Consider the following 24,393-nt stretch of genomic DNA (forward strand, 5'->3'; position numbering starts at 1 on the left):
CCTGCGTTCACAATGCACTCCGGCAATGCATTCCACTTACTAACAACTCCTCACACCCTTCTTCACCACATCTTTATACAACTTCCAGGCCAGGAATGGCCTCTCATTCTTCCCATCTTAACATCTACTCTTTTTATAATTCCTTCAGTATTAATGATAGAATCCCTTAACTAACTCGAAGGTCTCTATCATATTTCTCCTTTTCCTCCTATCCACCAACTTCTGGAATCAACATTTCCTCAAACACTCTTCATAACCAACACTCCAGAGTCCTGATATCACTTTGATCATTTGTCTTTGGACCCTCTCTATTGTTTCCACAGGTAACCAAATCTGAGCACAATAGTCTATATGTGGTCTGACCAATGCCTTATGTAGAGGCACCACCACCTTGTTATCCCCATATGCCAATGTACTTTTAACTTAGCAGCAATATGATATGCAGTCTTTGCGACACTTGCAATGTTTCCTTGGAACTTCCGTCCATCCACCATCTACCATCACTCCAAGATACTGAATCTCATCCACTTCCTGAAGTACAGCTCCACCAATATAGTATGTAGCCTTATATGCTGTGTGTGTGTGTGTGTGTGTGTGTGTGTGTGTGTGTGTGTGTGTGTGTGTGTGTGTGTGTGTGTGTGTGTGTGTGTGTGTGTGTGTGGAGGTGGGGGGGGGGAATTGCTTGCATTAATTTATTAGGATGCATTTATATGGAATGCAATATCCAAAATGTGAGCCACTAGTAATCATATTTCCCATTTTTGTGATATGGCAACTGTCCATTCCTAGAGACAGTAATTCAGAGAGCTCAGATTTGGCTTTTCTAGACTTGGGTGGTCAAGTTTTTGAACCACTGTAACTAATCAAAATATATCCACTAGTCAGAAAAAAAATCATCCAAATGTGTTTTCACAGCATGAGAAGAATGTGAGAGCTCCATGTTGAAAGTGAATATGATGCTGTGTAGATCAAAGTATATAATTTAACAGTAGTGATAATTTGTGTTGCAGAAATCATAGATAGATAGATGCCGTCTGTGAGATGACCATCAAAAATAAATGTACCAAACAAACTGACTGTAAAGGCTTTGTTTCTGATGAATTGTGTATCATCAGAAACAAAACCTCACTGAAGATGTTCAATTAACATTGAAAATTAATTTCCACAATATGGAATTTCGTTCCTGATGATGCATGTGAATTATGAGTGCTGCTTGCACCATAATGAATTGAGCATCATTACAGATTAAGATATATAAAATTATAGTCACATACAATCAATGAGTGGCACTGATCTAGATGCAAAGTTTTTGCCTTTAAGAATGATCACCAGGTTTAAGGTACTGAATATTATTATAATACTCTCCATAGAGCTGACAGACTCATCAATATTCTTTGTTTTTTTTTTGTGTGTGTGTGGATGGATGGTATTGGGAAAAACCATTATGTAGAATTCTGCATAACATTTGCAAAACACCAAGATTCCTGGAAATGTAATTTTATTATTTTATATTAATTGTGTTGTTTTTTGTATAAATCATGGTTTTATGGAATTTACAATGTATTTACTGTCGTTATTTTGTATTTAGTGTCATTATTTTAAGAAGATGTTAAACAATGGACGAGAAAGATGTGCAATATTTCCTTTTCCCAGATGATGCAATTTAAAGTCATTTGATATAACTTCATAAATTATAGAAACATTAGTAATAAAAATAAAAATTTGATCTACTCCATGCTTTGTAGTTTTTGATTGATATACTCAGCCTAAGTATTCCATAATAAGTACTAGTATGAAGACTTGTTAATTAAATTTTCTAGTTTATTTTGTCTATTTCATAATATTCCAATTACTTTATTTTTAGGGTACAGTATTGTCATGCTTCTTTTGGGGATATGCATTGACTCAAGTCCTTGGTGGGCACCTTAGTGATCAAATTGGTGGAGAACGTGTGTTACTAATTTCTGCTACAATGTGGTCAGTATTGACATTTTTAACTCCAGAGATGCTTCCTGCACTAGGAACAAAATCACACAAAATTTGGCTAGTAGTCATAGGTCGCGTTCTCACTGGTGCCCTGCAGGGTAAGAAATATGTACCTCCTGTTATGCCTGAATTTTAATGCTAATTTACATTGTAATCAACCACTAAGATTTAGAGGTGCTTTTTTTGTAATTATAGCTCATGATTAGAAAATGAAAAGCATTTTTAGAAATAAAATAGAAAAATTATGTTTATTCTATGGCAGTCCCTCTCTAATATCAATACATCTGTTGATATTAGAGATTGGTAGTTATGAAATTTTGATTTACAAACTGTTTCTGTGGGAAATAAGAGAATACCTTCCAATTCTTTTGTCAGTTTTTCTGCTATCTTTTCCCATTTACATTTATGCAAGTGTCTGTACATGAAAGAAGATTAATTTTCATAGTGCTACATTTTAGTAGGTAGATGATTTTCACTCATTGGTGTGAAACCACCATCCTGCTCCTGTTTATTGAAGACCTGATGTGAAGTAGCCTGAAAGGTACCATAGGGTTTATGGGTTATTTTATTATTATTATTATTATTATTCAGGTCTCCAAGGAGTCAAAAGACTCATCGAGGGAGGTCCTTCCTAAGACATAAAGTCTGTCAAGACTCATCGAGGGGAGGTCCCCCCCCCTTAGAAACACAAAGTCTATCATACCACTCTTTAAACTCACTGACCGTTCTCGCTCCCACCACTCCATCAGGCAATGCATTCCACGGCTCAACCACCCTCCACACAAAGAAACCACTCCTTACCCTCTTGCTCACAGTTTCCTTTCGTAACTTCCAGGGATGGCCTCTTGTCATCACTCCTTCCCGCTGTTCAACCAAGCGAAAGAACTCCCCAGTGTCAACCCTGTAACCACCTCTCAACAGTTTAAACGTCTCGATCATATCACCTCTCCTTCTTCTATCCACCAAACTCTGCAGTCCACATTCTCTCAGCCAATCCTCATAACTATCCTTGTACAGTCCTGAAACCATCTTTGTCATCCGTCTTTGTATCCTTTCCACAGTTAATTTATCCCCTTCAAATCATGGGGACCAAATCTGAGAACAATAGTCCAAGTGTGGTCTGATCAGAGACTTATACAACGGAATGATAACCCTCTTATCTCTGCAGGTCAGTGTCCTTCTCATAATAGCAGCAATCCTCTGTGCTACCTTCACCACCTTTGCAATATGTCCCCTAAACTTCAGGTTTCTATCAATCATCAACCCCAGATCTCTTGTCTCCCCTACTTCCTCAGGTATAACTCCTTCCATAGAGTATGCAGCATCCCATCGATGTTTCCCAAACCTCAAGACCTTACATTTTGCTGCATTAAACTGACACCCCCATTCATTTGCCCATCTATCTAGCTTATTTAAATCCTCTTGCAGGGGCTACCACATCTGCACTATTACTAATAATCCTTCCCAGCTTCGCATCATCCGCAAACAACTGAATATCCCCCTGCAATCCACTGGCTATGTCATTGATATAAAGGTTAAACAATATAGGTCCTAGTACTGAGCCCTGTGGGACCCCACTTGTAACCCTCTGCCTCCTGGAAACTGCTCCACCATACACAACTCTCTGATACCTATCAGACAGCCAATCCTGAATCCAGTTGACCAATCTGACATCCAGACCCATGTGCTGCAACTTAAATATCATCTTATCATGTGGCACCCTGTCAAATGCCTTCGCCAAGTCTAAGAAAATTGCAGTATATGCTTTCCCTCATCTAATGTTTTTGTAACTTTATTATAAAAGGCTAGCATATTGCTAAAAACAAGAGTGTCCTTTCACAAATCCATGTTGATTCTCACAGATAGCATTACCCTCATCTGCCCAATGCTGTATACGGTCCCTCACTACTTTCTCCAAGATCTTAACAACTACTCCCTTAGTCCATTCATATTATTACAATAAATGTACTGTAGGCTTTCTGGAGTGGGACTCCTGCCATTGAAGGGTAAAAAAATAGACTGGAAAAGAAGAATAAATATTCAGATGACTAAATATTCTTTGTTTCCTTCTTAATCCTGCCTCAACTCAATGTTACAGTTTTGATTTTTCATCCACAATCCTTATTACATTTTTAAGCATTTTTTTTTGTTAAAGGGCTTCTCACATGGTTAGTTATTTTCATAGAAATTTTTTTTTTTTTTTAAATGATGTGGTGTTACCTTCATTTTATGCCAGATTCGTTTATGTTATACATATAGCAGTAACTAATACAGTTTTACTGTTTACTGCTCTTTATTTTTATCACTAATTATTGTAAATGTTATATATATTAGATGCTCACTCTAGCAGAAATGTAGGGATCAGAGTAATAGTCTGGTAGTGCAAGGTTCTCTTTAGTGAATTAGGGAAAAAAAAAGACTTCCCTCTATTCCTAGGAAATGCATACCGATGAAGGTATTGGCAATCAGTTCATTAACTCTGGCATCTTGAACTTATCTCTCTCAGCAAGCATTAACAGGTCTGTTGGGATCATTGCTCACTTTTAGAGCACATTAATTGATCTTTAGTTTACTTTTCTCCCTTTCATTGTACAATTTCAAGTATTAGTAGTTGGCAGTTTTGAAGTATTTTGAACTTTAAATAGCTAAGGAATAAACTAGACTCTTTTATTACCTTATAATTTCATATTTAGTGTTGTATTATTTCAATAAAAAATTTCGTACTTTAACTCAAGAACATTACTGATCTTTGTTTTAAATTTTGTGCTGACAGAAGTATGAATCAAATTCAGATTGACATGAATATAAACATACAAATTCTGTTAGCCATAGCAATAAGAAAGTACAAAAGAAAAAAAAAATGAGGAGGTAAAGGACAATCAAGGGAAACTAGTATGCAATATATGGAATTTTGACTGCAATAATTTTACAGTGCACCCTGCTACTTGAAAAAAAAAGGGGGGGGGGGTAACTAATAAATACCATGCCCAGTATTTTATATCTAAGACAACATGATCTATTGTTGAATGATAAATTTGGGAAGAAAACAGAAGCTGATCAGTAAACAAAGTAAATTGCAGGAAATTATGCATTAATGACAAAACACAAAGGACAGGAACCATATATAGAGTACAGGAAACAATAATGTGAAAAAAGTAAAAATTCAAACCATAATGGAAAACATATAAGTAAAAAGAGAACTAGAGTGTGTGCATGGATTTTGCTTTTTTACATAATCCAGTATTAATGTTTTAAATTTCAGAATGTTTTCTTAACTTAAATTAATGTCACTTACTTGAAATCTTCATAATGAACTAAGTATATGTAGATTGTACCATTAAAATCAAAAATAACCTAAAACGTTTTGCAGTAATTTTACTTTATAATTAGTCATCTCCAATTACTAAGGGGGAAAAGACACAAGTGATGAACAGCTAGTCTGCATTTGTCAGCCTAAGGAGTAGGAAAAGTGATTGTTACAACTTCCAATTAGGAAGTTGACTTCCTAATTGGACAGACCTATTGATAAACAGTTAACATAAATTAATACTAAGATGAAAAGCCAAATGGCTATTTTTCTGGCGACTTTTATCCCTTTAATTTTATAAATTAATACTATTATCTTAAAATTATAAATGAAAAAAATACAATATACTGTATATAGTATTTCATTAATTTGAAGTTTAATTAAAAGTTATGAAGTTTGTATATAGGTAAACATTTTGTGTTTAAAAGTAATTCATTATTCATATGGCATATTTCATCCATCTTTATCTATAAAGATATTTTTTATCCATCAGACAATTTAGAATTTTTTATCTTATGGATAAAGAAATTTTCAAAAAAAAAGGATTGTTACCACATAAATTGCCTAAATTATTATTATTATTATTATTATTTTCCTGACTCACAAGACTCATCACAGGATGTCAACACTCGTGACACCAAGTCTATCGTACAACTCCTTAAAATCATCCACTGCACATTCGTCATCTCTCTCTCAGACAATGCATTCCATGCTCCTACCACTCTCCATGCAAAAAACTTACTTCTTAACCTTTTACTCACCACCTCCTTTTGCAACTTCCAGGGATGGCCTCTTGTCCTTATTCCTTTGCCTCGTTTTATCACATGAAAAATCTTCTCACTGTTAATGTGATACATCTTAAACATCTTAAACCCTTCATACCCTTCAACATCTTAAATATCTCTATCATATCCCACTGGTTTCTATCTACCAAACTCTGCAGTCCACATGCCCTACGTCTATCCTCATAATCAACATTGTACAGTCCTAACATCATTTTTGTTATCCATCTCTGAACTCTCTCCAAGGTTGCTTCATCCCCTTCAAATCCCAGTGACCAGATCTGAGTACAGAAATCCAGATGTGGTCTAATCAAAACTTTATACAATGGGACCAGCACAATTTTATCTCTCATGGTCAGTGTTCTCCTCAACATTGCTGCAATTCTCTGAGATGTCTTCATAACTTTTGCAATATGTCCCCAGAACTTTAAATCTCTATCCACAATCACCCTAAGATCCCTTACTTCTTTCAGTATAACTCCACCAAGTGAATGTGAAGCATCCCTTCTGTGGATCTCATCATCATCATCATCATCAAATTCCTGCCATGTACCCTCAAGGGGTGTACAGGATATGACAGTACTACATGAAAAAATTACATCATTACTAACTTCCTATCTACAATTTTCCTCCAAATCAGTCTGTTACTTGTCAAGACTCCAACATTATCAGATCTTATATCTCTATCATCTAAGGCACTTTGTACCGTATCAATCCACCTATATCTTGGTCTTCCTCTGGGTCGTTTTCCTGCCAACCTGGCAGAGAACACTTGTTTTGCTAATCTTTCCTCTCCCATTCTATTTAAGTGACCATACCATCTGAGATTAGCTCTGCTAACGCATTCCTGGATGCTGACAATGTCAAGTTCTTTCCTAATATCCTCATTTTTAATATGATATTGCCATTGATGCCATCTGTTCACGCCTCTAATCTTTCTCAGGACTCTCATATCTGCGGTCTCTAGTCTTTGGTCAAGTGTTTTACTTCTGACCCAGCTCTCAGATCCATAAGTTAAAATTGGTTTGAACACAGTCTTGTATACAGCTAATTTAGTGTTCCGACTAATTTCTTTCTTATTCCATATGAATTTATTCAATTGACTTCCCACGATACCAGCTTTCCTGATTCTGTTGTCTATTTCTATATTTAATTTACCATCTTCACTAAAAATTGTGCCTAAGTAGCTGAAATGTTTTACTTGTTCCACAGGTTTTCCATTCACAACACAGTTGACATTTTCAATGATTCTGCCTATTTTCATTGTCTTTGTCTTTTTATTGCTGACCTTCATACCATATCTATTACAACAGCTATTCAATTTAGTCAGAGAATCTTGCAGACTTGTAGCGGATTTATTTAGAAGTATAACATCATCCGCATAAAGCAAAGAGCTGACATTAACATCTCCAATTTTGATATCAGGTTTAATACCACATTCCTTCATAATGTGATCCATATAGATAATGAATAACAGAGGGGATAACGTACATCCTTGTCTCACACCAGATTTAACATTAAACCATCTTCCTGTACTTCCTTCAATTCTAACTGCAGACTCACAACTCAAATAAAGACTAAGTATTGCTTGATATAATGCCCCATTGACACCATATAACTGCAGCGTATTGAATAGCTTCTCTCTTGGCACCTTGTCATATGCCTTTTCCAAATCGACAAAACTTAAATACAGATCTTTGTTATATTCCCATGCTTTCTCGACTATTTGTCGTAAAGTGAAGATCTGATCCTGACAGCCTCTATTTGGCCTGAATCCAGCTTGTTCTTCACCAAGCTTTTCTTCCACAATTCTTCTCAACCGTTTCTCAAGTATACTTGCATAGATCTTGCCAGGAACACTCAGTAGGGAAATACCTCTGTAATTCTCACATTCAGTTTTATTTCCCTTTTTATATATGGGTACTATGAGAGCTCTACTCCAATCATCGGGAATTCGTCCCTCTGTCCAGGCTTTCTGAACTATGCAGTGCAGCCACTGTAAGACTCTTATACCACCATACTTCAGCATTTCTGGTCGAATATCATCTACTCCTGCTGCCTTTCCACATTTCAAGTCTTTGATGGCTTTTTCTACTTCAAGTATGGATATGTATTCCTGACTGCATGCCTGGTCAGTGTTTTTTATCACTGTGCTGTCATCACTGCTTGTTTCATTTAGCAGTTTTTCAAAGTAATTACCCCATACTTCAAGGATATCTTTTTCTCCTGTTTTCATTTCACCTTTATCATCTCTAATTCCTTTTACAGCACTCTTTCCTCCATTCCTAAGCTTCTTCAACAACCTCCAGAATATTTTGCCACCTTCTTGATATTTATTTTCTATATTCTTGCCAAAGTCCTCCCATGACTTTTGTTTAGCTAGTTTTACACACTGTTTAGCTTTCTTACATTTGTCTCTGTATTCTGTAAGAGTAAAAGCTGACTTATTTGCCAGGAACTTTTGATATGCTTTCTTCTTTTCCTTCACTGCCTCTTTAACTTCCTGTGTCCACCAGGGAGTTCTGATTTTTTTATCTTTGCACACAACCTCACCACATGCCTCTCTGGCAGAATCAATCAATGTTTCCTTTAGAGGATCTTCTGTGGATCTAAAATTTAAAATCTTATATTTAGTTACAATAAACTGACTTCCCCATGGCTTTGCCCACTCTTCCGGCTTATTCAAATCCTCTTGAAGAGCTAAAACATCAGCACTGTTGCTAATAACCCTCCGAAGCTTTACATCATCTGTAAACAAATGAACATCTCCCTATAGTCATGTGACAATATCATTGACATAAATATTGAACAGCAATGATGCCATGACTGAATCTTGTGGAACTCCAATAACCCTCCTACACTCTGATACTGATCCCCCATATACTACTCTCTGATATCTGCCAGAGAGCTAATCACCAATCCAGTCCACTAACTTCATATCCAAACCCATATGATGCAATTTAAAAATCAACTTGTCATGTGGCACACTGTCAAATGCCTTGGAAAAATCCAAAAAAATTACAGTGTATGCCTTTACCTTCATCCACTGCTCTTGTCACTCTGTAGTAAAGGATAACCAGATTACTAAAACAAGAGCATCCTTTAACAAATCCATGCTGGCTTGCATAAATAATATTATCCTCATCTACCCAATTCTGTATGAGTTCTTACCAATTTCTCCAAAATCACAACTACAGAAGAAATACAAACAGGCCTATAGTTTGATACCTCCATTTTACCACCAGTCTTATGCAATGAATATGGCAAGTGGCGGTGAATTTGAGCTGTGCAGAAGAAAGTCATTTTTAATCGTTCAATAGTCTGTTTTCTTCCCCGTTTTTCTATGTTTATGAGTGCTAAATTGTTTCTCTGAATACGAGTGTACTTCAGTGGTTGTTTTTTGGAAGTTAGTTGCTGTCGCGATATAATATATTTTGGTTACCATCGGAATCGAATGCATAACGGTCGAAGACAAAACGAAGCTAAGTTTTCATTACTGTATTTAGTTATATTTCATTTTATTTAGCTTACTTAAATGTTTTGTTTTGCTTGTAATTGTTTGTACTTTTTTTCTTATTTATTTAACGGAATTTATTAATTGAATAATTAACGATTACGCTACTCTGCAGTAAGGAATGATGGCGGATTCAGCTGCAGTCGCAAGTGGCATATGTCACAAATGGCCAAGTCCTCCACCATTTAAGAACTCAATTATAAGTAATATCATAAGGGACTTATGATATTACTTATAATTGTATGCATCTCGGGAATTAGATATGTGGCTTGTGAAAGAGAGCGGAGAACGTATGTGCGCAAAATGCAGGCAGTGGGAGGAAATAAGTGCATTCGAATTATCAATATCCGACCATGTTGCTCCAGGAACGGGGAATGAATGTAGGAAACCAAGTAGTGTGATAGGAGAGAATGAAAAAAATATATATATGAATGAGAAAATAATAGTTGATAGTGTGAAAGGCATGAGTGACTGTGAAAGTTTAGGAGATGGTTTTGTTTGGGAGAGAGAGAATTTAGATTAAGAGTGACTGACCTGCAGAGGGAGACAGATGAGCTGAAAGAAGAGGTGGAATGTCTTGTGAATGAGAGCAGAAGTATGAAAGATAAGATTAGGAGAATGGAAGAGATAAATGCAAGCCGAATCAGAGTAGGGGAGAGAGAGAATTTTGGGAGTGTTAGAAGAGGAGAGAAAGGAAACAGAAGCGAGGGAATGAGTGAGAGGTATGTGGGTGCTAGAAGAGGAGAGAATGGAAACAGTAGAAGAAAGGGAATGAGAGAGAGAGGTATGGGAATGCTAGCAGACAAGAGGATGGAAACAGTAGAAGAGAGGGAATGAGAGAGAGAGGTATGGGAATGCTAGCAGACGAGAGGATGGAAACAGTAGGGGAGATGGAATGAGAGAGAGGTATGGGAATGCTAGAAGATGAGAGGATGGAAACAGTAGGGGAGATGGAATGAGAGAGAGGTATGGGAATGCTAGAAGATGAGAGGATGGAAACAGTACGAGAGACGGAATGAGAGAGGGATATAGAAGTGGAGAAAATGGAAACAGTAGGAGAGAGGGAATGAGAGAGATGTACGGGAGTGCTAGAAGAGGGGAGAATGGAAACAGTAGGAGAGAGAGAGAGAGGTATGGAAATGCTAGAAGAGAGAATAGCAGTAGAGGAGAGGGAATGAGAGAAACCTATGGGAATGAAAGAAGAGGAGAGAATGGAAACAATAGGAGAGAGAGAATGGTAAGAGGTATAATGTATGGTGACCCAATGATCCGTGGTGTTCAAGATAGGATGCGTGAGGAGTGTTTGCCAGGAGGAACAATAGAAAGGGTGGCTATGGCAATTAAGAGAGGTGCAAGGGTGGATGAGATGATTGTGATGGTAGGAACAATTGATTTGAATGGTAATGTAAGTCGGGCAGCGAGAGATATATGAGATTTTGCTTGAGGCTGTACGGAAGAAGACAGAGAGAAGAAAAATAGTGTGCGTGTTGCCTAGGTATGATAATGATGAGCTGAGCAGAAGAGCGGTGATATTGAATGGCATAATAGCGAGAATGTGGGACAAGAGAGGACTGGTATATGTGGATGCTTGGAGTGCGTTTGAGGAAAGAGAGGAATTGTATGCGAGAGACCGCTTACATTTGAATGAGGAAGGACGTAGGCATCTGGAGAGATTGCTGTTCTGAACGAGTCAATGTGTCCCTGGGAGGATAATAGCAGGGGTGGCCTCTTGTGGGAATAGATACTTGGGAGAAGGGAGACGATGTCAGGTAGCACTGAGCCCAGTGGAGTCTAGAAGGGATAATGCTGGGTATAGAAACAGTGGCATTTATATGCTTTATACTAATGCCAGGAATATCCGGAATAACGGGGAGGAATTGGTGGTGCAGATAGCATCAGCCTGGCAAAAATTATTGGGATCACTGAGATGTGGTTGACAGAAGGGGATATAATAACAGGAATAGAAGTCGCTGGGTATAGCATTTTTCATCAGGATAGGAGGGGAAAGCGTGGTGGTGGGGTACTGCTTATGATAAGTGATGACCTATGTCCGCTAAGAGTGGAGGCTTTGGAAGGAAGTGAGACAAATGATTTTGAGAGCATATGGTGTGAGGTAGAGGTAGGCAAGACAGGATATTTAGTGGGGAGTTGCTACAGACCCAGGAGCACAGAGAATGGGGACCCTGAGATGTTTAGACAGCTAAGTTTGGCAAGTGCAAGAAGAAGAATGATTGTTATGGGAGATTTTAATTACAGTAGTATAAATTGGAGAGAGGAAGATGCATGTAGCAATAGGGGAATGGAATTTCTAGAATATTTGAGGGACAAATGTCTTAGGCAACATGTAACAGAGGGAACAAGAGGTTCAAGAGTTTTGGATTTGGTTATAGCATCAGAAGAGTTGATAATAACTGAGATGACATCTCTCCTACCAGTTGGAGAGAGAGTGACCATGTGGTTTTGACTTGGAAAATGAATAGACATGCAGCAATATTAAAGAGACGGGAACTTATGTGGAATTATAATGCAGGTGATTATAATAGTCTTAGACGTCAACTTCGGGAAGTTTCATGGAGGGAGGAATTGGAAGGCGGCGATATCATTAGTGCGTGGGAAATTGTGAAAGAATATTTGTTAGCAGCAATGGTAAGTTGTATACCACGAGTGAAGAAGAGGACACAATTTGGAGTAAAGTGGATGACAAACAATATTAAACAGGAATTGCATGTGAAAAAGGGGCTATGGAAAAGATATAAGGAGACAGATGAAGAGAGGATGCATGAAGAATATAAGACACAGGCCAGAAGAGTGACTAGTGCGGTAAGGAAAGCGAAACTGAATATGAGAGGAGATTGGCCCTAAGATCCAAAGAAAATCCTAGGGAATTTTTTAGCTATGTAGCCAGTAGGAGGAGAAATGACTGTGGAAGAATGATATTGCAGGATAAAAATAGGAATAGGGTGACTGATGCAGAGGACATAGTGGAATTGTTCAATGAACACTTTATTGGAGGATTTCATCCGGGAGGAGTCAGTTTTAATACTAGAGAGATAAGGCCGGTTCAAGGTTTAGAGGTACAGGAGGAGAGTGTGTTTCAGATACTGAGTACTCTGGATGTCAGTAAAGCTTTGGGACTGGATGGTATTTCGCCACGAGTTTTGAGAGAATGTGCTAGGGAACTGACAGTGCCTTTAACCTGGCTTTTCAATAAAAGTCTGGCTTCGGCAAAGGTGCCCAGGGAATGGAAGGAAGGTAAGATAGTGCCGTTGCATAAGGGTGGTAACAGACAGGAAGTGTCTAATTATAGGCCAGTCTGTGTGTGTCATCAGTAGTTGTTAAGATTTTGGAGAAAGTAGAGAGGGACCATATACAACATTGGGCAGATGAGGGTAATGTTATCTGTGAGAGTCAACATGGATTTGTGAAAGGACGCTCTTGTTTTAGCAATATGCTAAAACAAGAGCACTCTTTCACAAGACAGCCAATCCTGAATCCAGTTGACCAATCTGACATCCAGACCCATGTGCTGCAACTTAAATATCATCTTATCATGTGGCACCTTGTCAAATGCCTTTGCTAAGTCTAATAAATTTACAAGAACATTAGATGAGGGAAAGGCATATACTGCAATTTTCTTAGACTTAGCAAAGGCATTTGACAAGGTGCCACATGATAAGATGATATTTAAGTTGCAGCACATGGGTCTGGATGTCAGATTGGTCAACTGGATTCAGGATTGGCTGTCTGATAGGTATCAGAGAGTTGTGTATGGTGGAGCAGTTTCAAGGAGACAGAGGGTTACAAGTGGGGTCCCACAGGGCTCAGTACTAGGACCTATATTGTTTAACCTTTATATCAATGACATTATCAGTGGATTGTAAGGGGATGTTCAGTTGTTTGCAGATGATGCGAAGCTGGGAAGGATTATTAGTAATAGTGCAGATGCGGTAGCCCTGCAAGAGGATTTGACTAAGCTAGATAGATGCACAAATGAATGGGGGTGTCAGTTTAATGCAGCAAAATGTGAGGTCTTGAGGTTTGGGAAACATCGATGGGATGCTGCATACTGTATGGAAGGAGTTATACCTGAGGAAGTAGGGGAGACAAGAGATCTGGGGTTGATGATTGATAGAAACCTGAAGTTTAGGGGACATATTGCAAAGGTGGTGAAGGTAACATAGAGGATTGCTGCAATTATGAGAAGGACACTGACCTGTAGAGATAAGAGGGTTATCATTCCATTGTATAAGTCTCTGATCAGACCACACTTGGACTATTGTTCTCAGATTTGGTCCCCATGATTTGAAGGGGATAAATTAACTGTGGAAGGGATACAAAGACAGATGACAAAGATGGTTTCAGGACTGTACAAGGATAGTTATGAGGATTGGCTGAGGGAATGTGGACTGTAGAGTTTGGTGGATAGAAGGAGAGGTGATATGATTGAGACTTTTAAACTGTTGAGAGGTGGTTACAGGGTTGACACTGGGGAGTTCTTTCGCTTGGTTGAACAGCGGGAAGGAGTGATGACAAGAGGCCATCCCTGGAAGTTACGAAAGGAAACTGTGAGCAAGAGGGTGAGGAGTGGTTTTTTTGTGTGGAGGGTGGTTGAGCCGTGGAATGCATTGCCTGATGTTGCGGTGAGGGCGAGAACGGTCAGTGAGTTTAAGGAGTGGTATGATAGACTTTGTGTTTCTTAGGGGGGGGGGACCTCCCCTCGATAAGTCTTGACAGACTTTATGTTCTTAGGAAGGACCTCCCACAATGAATCTTTTGACTCCATGGAGGCCTGAATAATAATAATAATAATAACAATAATAATAATACTGCCTTACCCTCCTTCCACTCTCTAGCAACCTGCCCCATTACAAGACTTGCATTAAACAGTCAAGTTAATGGCACAGTCAGTGCCATTGTACATTCCCTTAAAACACATGGTGAAATTCCATCTACTCTCCCTGTCTTATTGAACATTTAGTGTACTCAGTATTCGGAATGCATCCTCTTCATTCACTTCTAAAGCTTCACCACTCATTATTCTTAATAAAGCCTGTAATATCAGGATGGAATACTCTAATAAAGTGATCATTAAATAGCTCACCTATGTCCTCTACTTTGGTCCTCCAATTCCCATCCCCATCCTGCAAGATAATCTGTCCACTTTCATTTTTCCTCCTACTTGCCACATAGCAGAAAAGCTCCTTGGGATTTTCCTTGTATCGCAGTGCTGGTCTCTTCTCATATTCTAATTTTTCTCTCATTACAATACTAGTCACTTTTCTAGCCTGAGCTTTATATTCCTCAACTGCTCTCCACTTCTTTCTTTATATGCTTTCCATAATCTGTTTTTCTTTTGCAATCCCTTTTTATTCCTTTTGTCATCCATTTGACTCCAAATTGCTTTATCTTCTTTACTTGAGGTATACAGTCTGTCATTGGTCCTATTCATCCTCCAAATCAGAACTATATGGTTGGGGTAAGTGTGTCATCTCAGTCAGACCCAGATCCTCTGATGCTATGACCAAATCCATTACTCTCAATCCTCATGTTCTCTTCACTGCATGCTGTTTCCTCTGCCCATTTTATATCACCATAGTTGAAGTCCCCTGTTGATTGTCCACTTTGTGCTTGCCAAACTAATTTACCTAAACATTTCCTGCTCATCACTATCTGTATTCACTGGTCTGTAGCAACATATTACAAAATATCTTGTCCAGGCCCGGCTGGTGGTGTGTGTGCGATATACACAAGCACTGCAGAAGAAAAGGCACCTAAAAGATGTCAAAAAATATGAGATAAGAGTTTAAACGAACAACAAGTGGTACAGAATGGTACATATAATTATGAATGTACGTCGTTTTCCGTTCAGGCCCCTTCAGATCTTCCCGGAAATGAACAAATAAATTCTGAAATTTATCCTAGTCCCGATTATATCACTGTAATTTTTGATTAAAATTTATGAAAATATACCTAAATAGTTCTTTTTTATTTTTTGATGTATCATAAATCAACTTATGATTAATTGTTGAGTTCCGTGTAAAAAAAATTTGTATAAGCAGGACTAATCCGTAGGTAACATTATACTTTAAAGCGGTTTTCATTTGTTTTTCATTTTCTGTTCGTTTTATTCACGCTTTATTCAAAAAAAAACTTTTTTGGAAAGGTGCCGAACATTAATCGCACACACAAGAAAAATACTAGGCGCCGCCACTGATCTCGTCCCATAAACATCCATCCCACACCATATAATCTCAAAGCCATTAGTATTATTTTCATTGAGATTCTCTAACGTACATGGTTCATCTCTTATCATGAGTAGCACTCCACCACGACATTTATCTTTCTTATCCTGCTGAAATATGCTATTATACCCTTTGATTTTTATTCCTGTTAAAACATCTTCCTCGGTTAACCAGGTTTCACTTATAGCAACAACCTTTGGAGAGAGAGACTAAGTCAATCAATGCCATAAACTCATTATTCCTAATACTCTAGCATTTATATACAGAAAAACTAATGTATTGCCAACTTTGCTCTCTAATATAGTGTAAACCCCCCCTTATTTCTCAAGCAACTATCTCCATGAGGCCAACCCTGCAACATTCCACCTGTTCTAACATACTCACTTTCCCAGAAAACATCAGTTTCTCCAAATGCCTGTACCCTTCTGCATTCAAATGCAATCCATCTCTTGTATACAGCTCCCTTTTATCCTTAAATGTACTCCACACATCTACATATTCCAGACCCATTTTACTGCACATCCTCGCTATCATCTCTTTGTCATCACTGCTCTTCTCCTCCACTCCTCATTATCATACTGGGCAAAATGCTAACTGTCTTTCCTCAGACACATTTCTACTTCACTATGTCTAACATCAACTTCAAATCTCAGGTCATTCATCCTAACCATTAATATCGTCTTCTCCACATTTTCACCCCCCCTCTTCATTGCCATTGCCACGCACTCTATCATTCCACCAGGCAAGCACTCTCTGCACACCCTGAATCATCGAATCTCCATACATGACACTCCAAATAGATTCATTCATTCATCCTTCTCTCACTGGTAACTCTGACTCTTACGGCTTGCAGTCTCTCTCTTTCTCTCCCCTCCTCCCTCTCTCACCTCTCCATTCCTTGCTTCTATGCTCTCTTGTTCTTTCTTCAATTTCCTCTCTTCCTCTGTCTCTCCTGGTCTCTTGATTTCCTCTCTCCCTTGCTCTCTAATGCTGTTCTCTTATACCTACTCTTGTTCCTCTTATACTAGCCAACTTCTCCATCCTCCCAAGATCTTCATTCACCCTCCTCAACTCAGTCTTCATTCCTTCTATCTCCTTTCTCTCACCACACATTCTGCTTTCAAATGCCATTCACACTCGCAGTCATGGTCATCAGACAGACCACTTCAATCTGTTAAACTACTGAAGGCTAAATCTAGATATAGGTCTTTAACATTCCATTCTGCAACACACTTCTGGCATCCACAAACTGAAAAACACCAGTTTCCGAAGCACTATCTCTACCACTGCTAAATCCCAAGATCGAGACAATCATGTCTCTTAGCACCTTCCACTACCTGTATTTCATGCACACATACACATTCTTAAACAACAGGATGCATATATACCGCAGGCATAGCAAGCCACAAAATCTTCATCTAGGTTATGAATAATGTAGCTTTTAAATGGGGATTTTAAAAGGGCTAGGGCTGTTACTGAAACTAGTGGCCGTAATGTTAAATATAATAACTACACATGGAGACAATACTGAGATTGTAAAATCCTAACTAAATACTAAACAAATACCACACAATTATACAAAAAAAAATCATCACTTTGAGTAGCGCAAACTTAAATACCAGTTTTGTCACGAAATATACACAATAATATCTTTCCTTGCTACCAATACTTATTTTTTTTTTTTAAACATCTCACTCCACTTAATCCATCAGTCTTTATGCACTAACAGCAGGGTCTTAATTTTTAATTAAAATTATAATTAAAGAAAAATACTGCATATTATACCATATTTCATTAATTTACAACTTTAAGGGAACTCTATTAATTTATGCCACCTACAATTATTAGGTCTCTATCTGATTTAGACAACTGTGTTTCAAAAAAATATATTTATAAAATTTTGTGTTTGTATCATGAGTATTCGTTTCTTTTCAGTATCTACACGTAACTCTTCTGGCTATCAGAATCAGACATACTAACTGGTATCGAGTGCGAAGGGTACACTATTGTTAGGAAGGGTAGAGAGGAGGGAGCGTGCTGCTAATGATACCGGATGACTTGAATCTGGTTAGATTTGAGACCTATGATTATAGTACTACTACTACTACTAACAGTATTTTACGTGGCAGTGAGTTTGAAGCCACCTGGTGTGAGGTGGAATCTGACAAGATCAATTACATAGTGGGGTGTTGTTACAGACCTGGTGGATCGGTTACTAGTCATGAAGAAATGCTTCACCAAATAGACAAGATGAGCAAGAAAAGAGTAATCAAAATGGGAGACTTTAATTATCCAAATATTGATTGGGTAGCAGTAGAATCTCATGAGCAGAATGAAAATGCATTTATTGAGTTGTTGTGGGACAACTTCCTCAAGCAGCATGTGACAGAAGGAACTCAAAGTCAGAGAGTTTTAGATTTGATTATAGTGTCACAGGGCATTTCACTTAGACATAACCATTCTGCCTCCAGTTGGTGACAGTGATCATGCAGTACTCACTTCGGAAGTGACTAAGTTTATGAATGTTCCACTTAGAAAAAATGCTGAACTACAAAGCAGGAAACTATGACCAACTGAGGAATATACTAAGTTTATTGGAATGGGATTGGTTGATGGATGGGAAGAATATCAACAGTGCATGGGAAGCATTTAAATAATATTTAAGTGATGTGATATCAGAGTGTGTGCTGAGAGTTCGAAGAATAAATAGGATAGGAGTCAAATAGATGTGTAATCTTATTAAACAACAGATTTCTAAAAAAAGGATGATGAGGAAAGAATACTGTGTGCATAAAGATGACGTCTGTTATGAAAATTATAAATAGCAAGGTAGAATAGTCACAGCTGTTGTGAAAAGAAACTGGCTCCGCATGCTAAAGACAACCCACAAGAATTCTATCGATATACTGCAAGTAAAAGAAAAAAATGAATATGAAAGAATAACTCTTCTAAAGGTAGATGGTGTGAGAGTTACAGATGCAGAAGAGGTTGTTCAACTAACGAGTGCCCATTTTGTTAAAAGTTTATCAACCTGGTGTAAGCGCTGGTCTGAGCAAATTTTCGAGTGTGGGCAAGATTCCCCCCCCCCCTTTGTTCGAAATTGTATATGTATATGCGTGTTGTGTATATATATATATATATTGATTATAAATTAATAATAAATAAATTAAATATTTTTGTGTTTATTATATAATATGAGTACATAATTTTAACACAGTTTATAAATATTACATAAATGGTAACTTGTTTTGGTAAAATACTTATAAGCTCTGTATTACTTAACCTTAGTATTTCTAAGCCTGGCTCCCAATGATGAGACCTCAATAAAGGTCGAAACTGGTCTGGGTAGTGGCTGGGTAGTATATATCTCCTAAAGGAGATGGGCTTTGCATTAAGGGTAAATATTAAGAATAGTGATCAGAACTTATTCCACCTTTACCACGAGTTGCCTAGACTTGCACTACGTGCAGGTGCAAACTTGACTTAATTGTCTGCTTACTTGGGAAATGGAGTAAAACCAGGTTTAAAATAGCTTGGCATCTTTAACATTTATTATACCCAAGGTAAAAAACTTCCTACATACACATATATATATATATATATTGATTATAAATTAATAATAAATAAATTAAATACTTTTGTGTTTATTATATAATATGAGTACATAATTTTAACACAGTTTATAAATATTACATAAATCACATTAAACATGACAAAACAAATATAAAAAAATCTGAATTAATAATTTCAATTATTTTAAAAAAAGAAACCTTTCTAGCCTTAATTTCGGCAAAAGACTACTACTTCTTCTAGATCTAATGTCTCGGCTATGTCACTATCAATAGATAAAGTGGGTAAGCATTCTAATCTCTTGGGACATGGTGGACCTCAAATAATTTTTAATAAGTCTTAATTTAGAAAAACTGCAAATTTAGAAAAACTTGTAACTTAATTTAGAAAAACTTGTAACTGTAGTTGGGATTGTTTAAAAGAATTGGTAGTGATGTGTACACATTAGGAAAAAGACTTATGCAGTTATTTGTACAAATATAATTTAATACATCTTTGGGAGAATAATTATTTGATATCCTCCGAGACAATATTTTTAATTCATCTAATAAATCTGTTGATGAAATATCTTTTTGATCACCATCAGACAAAACAATTTCTAATTTGAAACAAGCTTTTTTTTTTTACTGTATCATTATCATATTTTAAGTTGCCAATGTTAAAGAGAAACCCCAAAATTGATTCATATTTGTTTAGCTGTTCAAATCTCTCAGTAATTGATGTTATTGGTGAATCAAAAATTATATTAAAAAATTAATTTGAAAAGTTCAAGGAATGCGTACAACACGGAACAAAAAATGCTCTAGGATTTTTGTTCCTTAAAAGTGCTTGTACTCCTGCATTCTTCCCCTTCATATTTGACCAGCTGTCATAACCCTGACCATTGATATTTTGAATATTTAAGTTTTTTTCGTCTAATAATTTTAAAATTACTTCAGCCATACCACTTCCTGTTGTGTTATTAATTTTAATAAAATCTACCAATCTTCATTCTATTGGTGTAATATGTTTGGTTTCTTATTTTTTTTTTCTTTTATAGAAACATATGTTTCAATTAAGGACATTTACTCCTGCTGCGAAATATCAGTGGTGCAATCAACAATTATTGAAAAATACTTAGCATTCATTATTTTAGATACAATTATTTTTAAATGTCATTGCTCAATATATTAATGATTTTGTTTTGTATACATTTCCCTAAATAATGAACGTGAATTTCATTGTTTTTTTTATGTGTTCTGCATGTTTTTTTAATACACTGTCAAATTTGGCAAATAATTTGACAATGAAATTTTTGAAATCAGTTTCAAAAATCTTCCATTGTTATTTGTATATAGAGTATCTGAACTTCCTCTGAATGCTATGTTTTCTTTTGCAAGAAATTTAATAACCGATATTATGCATTTTAAAACATGCATCCAGTGTTCTTGTTCTTTTTTGAGTAATTTAAGCTGATGTTGATCAATTATAGTTTCATTTTTTAAACGCTTTTCCAAATCAATCTATTTTTCTAAATTATTAAAATGTTCTTGGGATTTTTCGTGGCGCTGAAGAACTTGGGATATATGTTTCCAATCGTTATTTCCTTTTGAAATTAAGTTCATAGTTTGAATATTAGAAAATAATTTGCAGCAGAAACAAAATATTACATTTTTTGAACTTGAGTAAATTAACCAAGATCTTTTAATGGTTTCTCCGTTACTCAAAATCCTATTATAATGCGATACATCAAAACGTCTGTTATGTTCATTGCATGGAAAAATAGTCCCTTTTGATTCAGCAGGAGGACCTCGTTTCACTAATATATCAATTATTGAATTGGACAAATTTGGCCATAAAGCTGGATCATCAAAAAGCTTGCAATTTAGTTTTGGGGTATTTGAAGTCAAAGCTATTGGATGTTTCTCTAGAGTCTGATTATCATCTAAACACAAATTCGAATTTTCAGATTCATTGTGAGTGGGGGGCTCCACAGAAACATCGCTTTCACTGATTCTTGTTTCTGATAATTTTTAAAAAATTTCCGTAATTCATTTTTCTTGTTGAGTTGTTCGAATGACTTCTCGTTCTGCTCGTCTTTTTCTGTATTCATGACCAGAAAGGGTTTTCATTATTTTTTTCTCTGGTCTGCTATTTTGTTTGTTTCTGAAATAATAAAGAAAGTTTTTTTTTTTTTTTTTTTTTTTTCATAAGGCATGGGCCCAAAACAACATAAAAAATTTTGAGTTGAATCGTCATTTGCTAAGTTTCACCCTTTATACAATCATTTTTTATCTGATTTTACTGCATTAAGAAAACTGATAAATTAGCAAAATAAAATTAAAACTTACCTTTTTTAATATTAACGTAAAACTCTGTATAGTAGTCAATGGGCACAATTTCAAGTATATGCAAGAGTTCATAAAATTAAAAAAAAAAAGTTAAAAACAACCACAGCTATAGCTACAAATAAAATGAACTGAATAATTGATTTAGAAAATCATTACTAAGATAAATCACATATTTAACTACAAACTTACCTTCATAAATATGAGGTAACAAAATTCATTCAGCGAGATAATAATATAACATACACACTAATACAAGGATAGCGAACTGGCATGTAAGAAAATTTTGCAGATATGTGAAGATTTATAATTATAGATAATAGCATCTTATACGACTATAATATCGTCTTCAAAAAAATTATTTTAAATTTTTTCAAAAAGTTTCATATTTATATTATTTATTAATATATCAATTTTTTATATTAAAGTATTAAATTACTATATAAAAATTTCCGATTAATTTTTTCTTAAATAAAAATATTCTATTTATAAGATAATTAAATTTTCTTGATGAAATTGCATCTAAATGTTTCTGTCCCAGAGATTATCAAAATAAAAATAATTATTTAAGTATATTATTTTAAGTAATAAGTATATAAAAATATACTTATTTTTATAAATATGTATATACACATTTAATATTTTTAAATATGATATATCCAATTTAATTAATTTTTTAAAAAATTTTTCTGCTTCCAGTATAATTGTCACATAAACTCTTTGTAAGTTTTCCTCCTGCGGCATTCGCCCATTTTGCCCCTGCCTCATGCCGGGCCTGCCTGTTGTACACGACATTGAGCTCATTGTTACCCCTTCACTGGATGAAGGAACTCAGGTATATGATTGAGTTATTAGAGCTGTTGCCCAAATTGAATAAGAATTCAGCAATAGGGACTGATGGGATATCAGCACGTGTGCTAAAAGGGTATTCAGCTGAACTGGCTATTCCTTTGATCAAGCTGTTTAATATGAGTCTCAGAACAGGGAAGATTCTGCAGGAATGAAAAGAATGCATGGTAATTTCATTGCACAAGGGTAGTGCAAAGACTGATGTATCCAACTATCGACCAATTAGTATCTCAGGAGTGGTCTTGAAGATTTTGGAAAAATTGGTTAGGGCTTACATTCAGAAATGGGTTGACAGTGAATCTCTACTTTGTAATGAGAAACATAGGTTTACTAAAGGAAGGTCATGTTTTAGCAACTTGTTCACATTGTATAACAATGTTACCGTTGAGCTAGACAAGGGGGAATGGATACACCGTGATACTTTTGGATTTTGCTTAGCTTTTTACAAAATACAGCATGGTAGACTGTTGCATAAATTGGAGAATATGGGTTTGGATTATAGAATATTAGCATGGATAAGAGGATGGCTGACTGACAGATATCAAGATGTGGTATATTGGGGATATGAGTCTGCAAGATTTAAGGTAACCAGTGTACCACAAGGATCAGTGCTTGGTCTACTGTTATTCAATCTGTACATTAATGATTGGGAAGGATTTGACAAGCGACATACAGCTATTTGCTGATAATGCAAAGATAGGTATGGTAATCAGGAATGCTGCTGATATGCTGTACTTGCAGAATGATTTGAATAGGCTAGAATTGTGGGCATGGGAAAATGGATGTCAGTAAATGTAAAGTCATTCACTGCAGCGTGATTAGATATCCAATGTCATATTATATTGGAGGGATTATGCTTAAAGAAACTGATTATGCTAGGGATCTTGGAATGTTAGTAGATAGGAAGTTGATGTTCAAGGACCATGTAGCAAAGATTGCAAATACAACTCAAAAGATAATTGCAATGCTGAAATGAATGTTCACATATAAATATAAGGATGTCATTTTGAATCTTTACAAGGCCTTGATAAAATCTCACCTGGTCTGTTGTGTGCAGGTCTGGTCTCCTAGTTTTCATTGTGATTCTGATATATTGGAAAGAGTGTTAAAAATGATATCAGGATTATGGAATACTGATTATGAAGACAGATTGCGAATTTGTAGACTGCAGACACTAGCAAACAGGAGAAAGAAGGGTGATATGATCGAGACTTAGATGCCATTGTATACAGCCTTGATCAGATCTCACATAGATTATTTTGCACAGATTTGGTCTCTGAGTTTTCATGGTGATGAGGATATGTTGGAAAGGGTCCAGAGAAGATTCACAAAGGTGATCAGTGGTCTTTGGAATGTGGAGTACGAGGGCAGATTAAGAGAATGTAAGTTACAGAACCTCATGAATAGGAGGAAAGGGGGGGGAATATGATCGAGACATGTAAGCTAGTCAGGGGTTGTTATCAGGTTGACATGGAAAAGATTTTTCATAGAATGGGAGAGGTGGGATAGAACAAGAGTCCATCGCTGGAAACTGTATAAGGAGGGTGTGAGTAGAGGAGTGAGGAGAAGGTTCTTTGCATGGGGAGTGGAATGCATTGCCTGAATGTGTTGTGAATGTAGACATTGAATCAGTTTAAGGCATGTTTTTGCACTCAACCATTGCATGCAAATAGTGTATACCTCCCATGATGAGTCTCTGACTCCATGGAGGTCACATGATAATAGCAATAATAATAAGATTTTCAAACCTAACCAAGTTTAGAAGCCTACAAAAATGAGAGTTTATAATGTTTTGACAAGCCCTTCTCTACACTAT

The 24,393-nt window shown here is 36.4% G+C and overlaps 1 protein-coding gene across 1 annotated transcript in view; it reads left to right on the plus strand.

Moving 5' to 3' along the window:
- LOC150107355 (voltage-gated purine nucleotide uniporter SLC17A9-like) overlaps window positions 1–24,393 on the plus strand; it is a 235,909-nt gene that overhangs the window by 40,920 nt on the left and 170,596 nt on the right. The window contains exon 3 of the mRNA XM_090391830.1: window positions 1,865–2,084. Coding sequence (XP_090247956.1) covers window positions 1,865–2,084 — 220 coding nt within the window. The remainder of the gene's footprint in view (window positions 1–1,864; window positions 2,085–24,393) is intronic.

Source organism: Typopeltis vanoorti, chromosome 4 (genome assembly GCF_054136105.1).
Source record: "Typopeltis vanoorti isolate ZY-2024b chromosome 4, IOZ_Tvanoo_1.0, whole genome shotgun sequence".
NCBI classification, from domain to species: domain Eukaryota; kingdom Metazoa; phylum Arthropoda; class Arachnida; order Uropygi; family Thelyphonidae; genus Typopeltis; species Typopeltis vanoorti.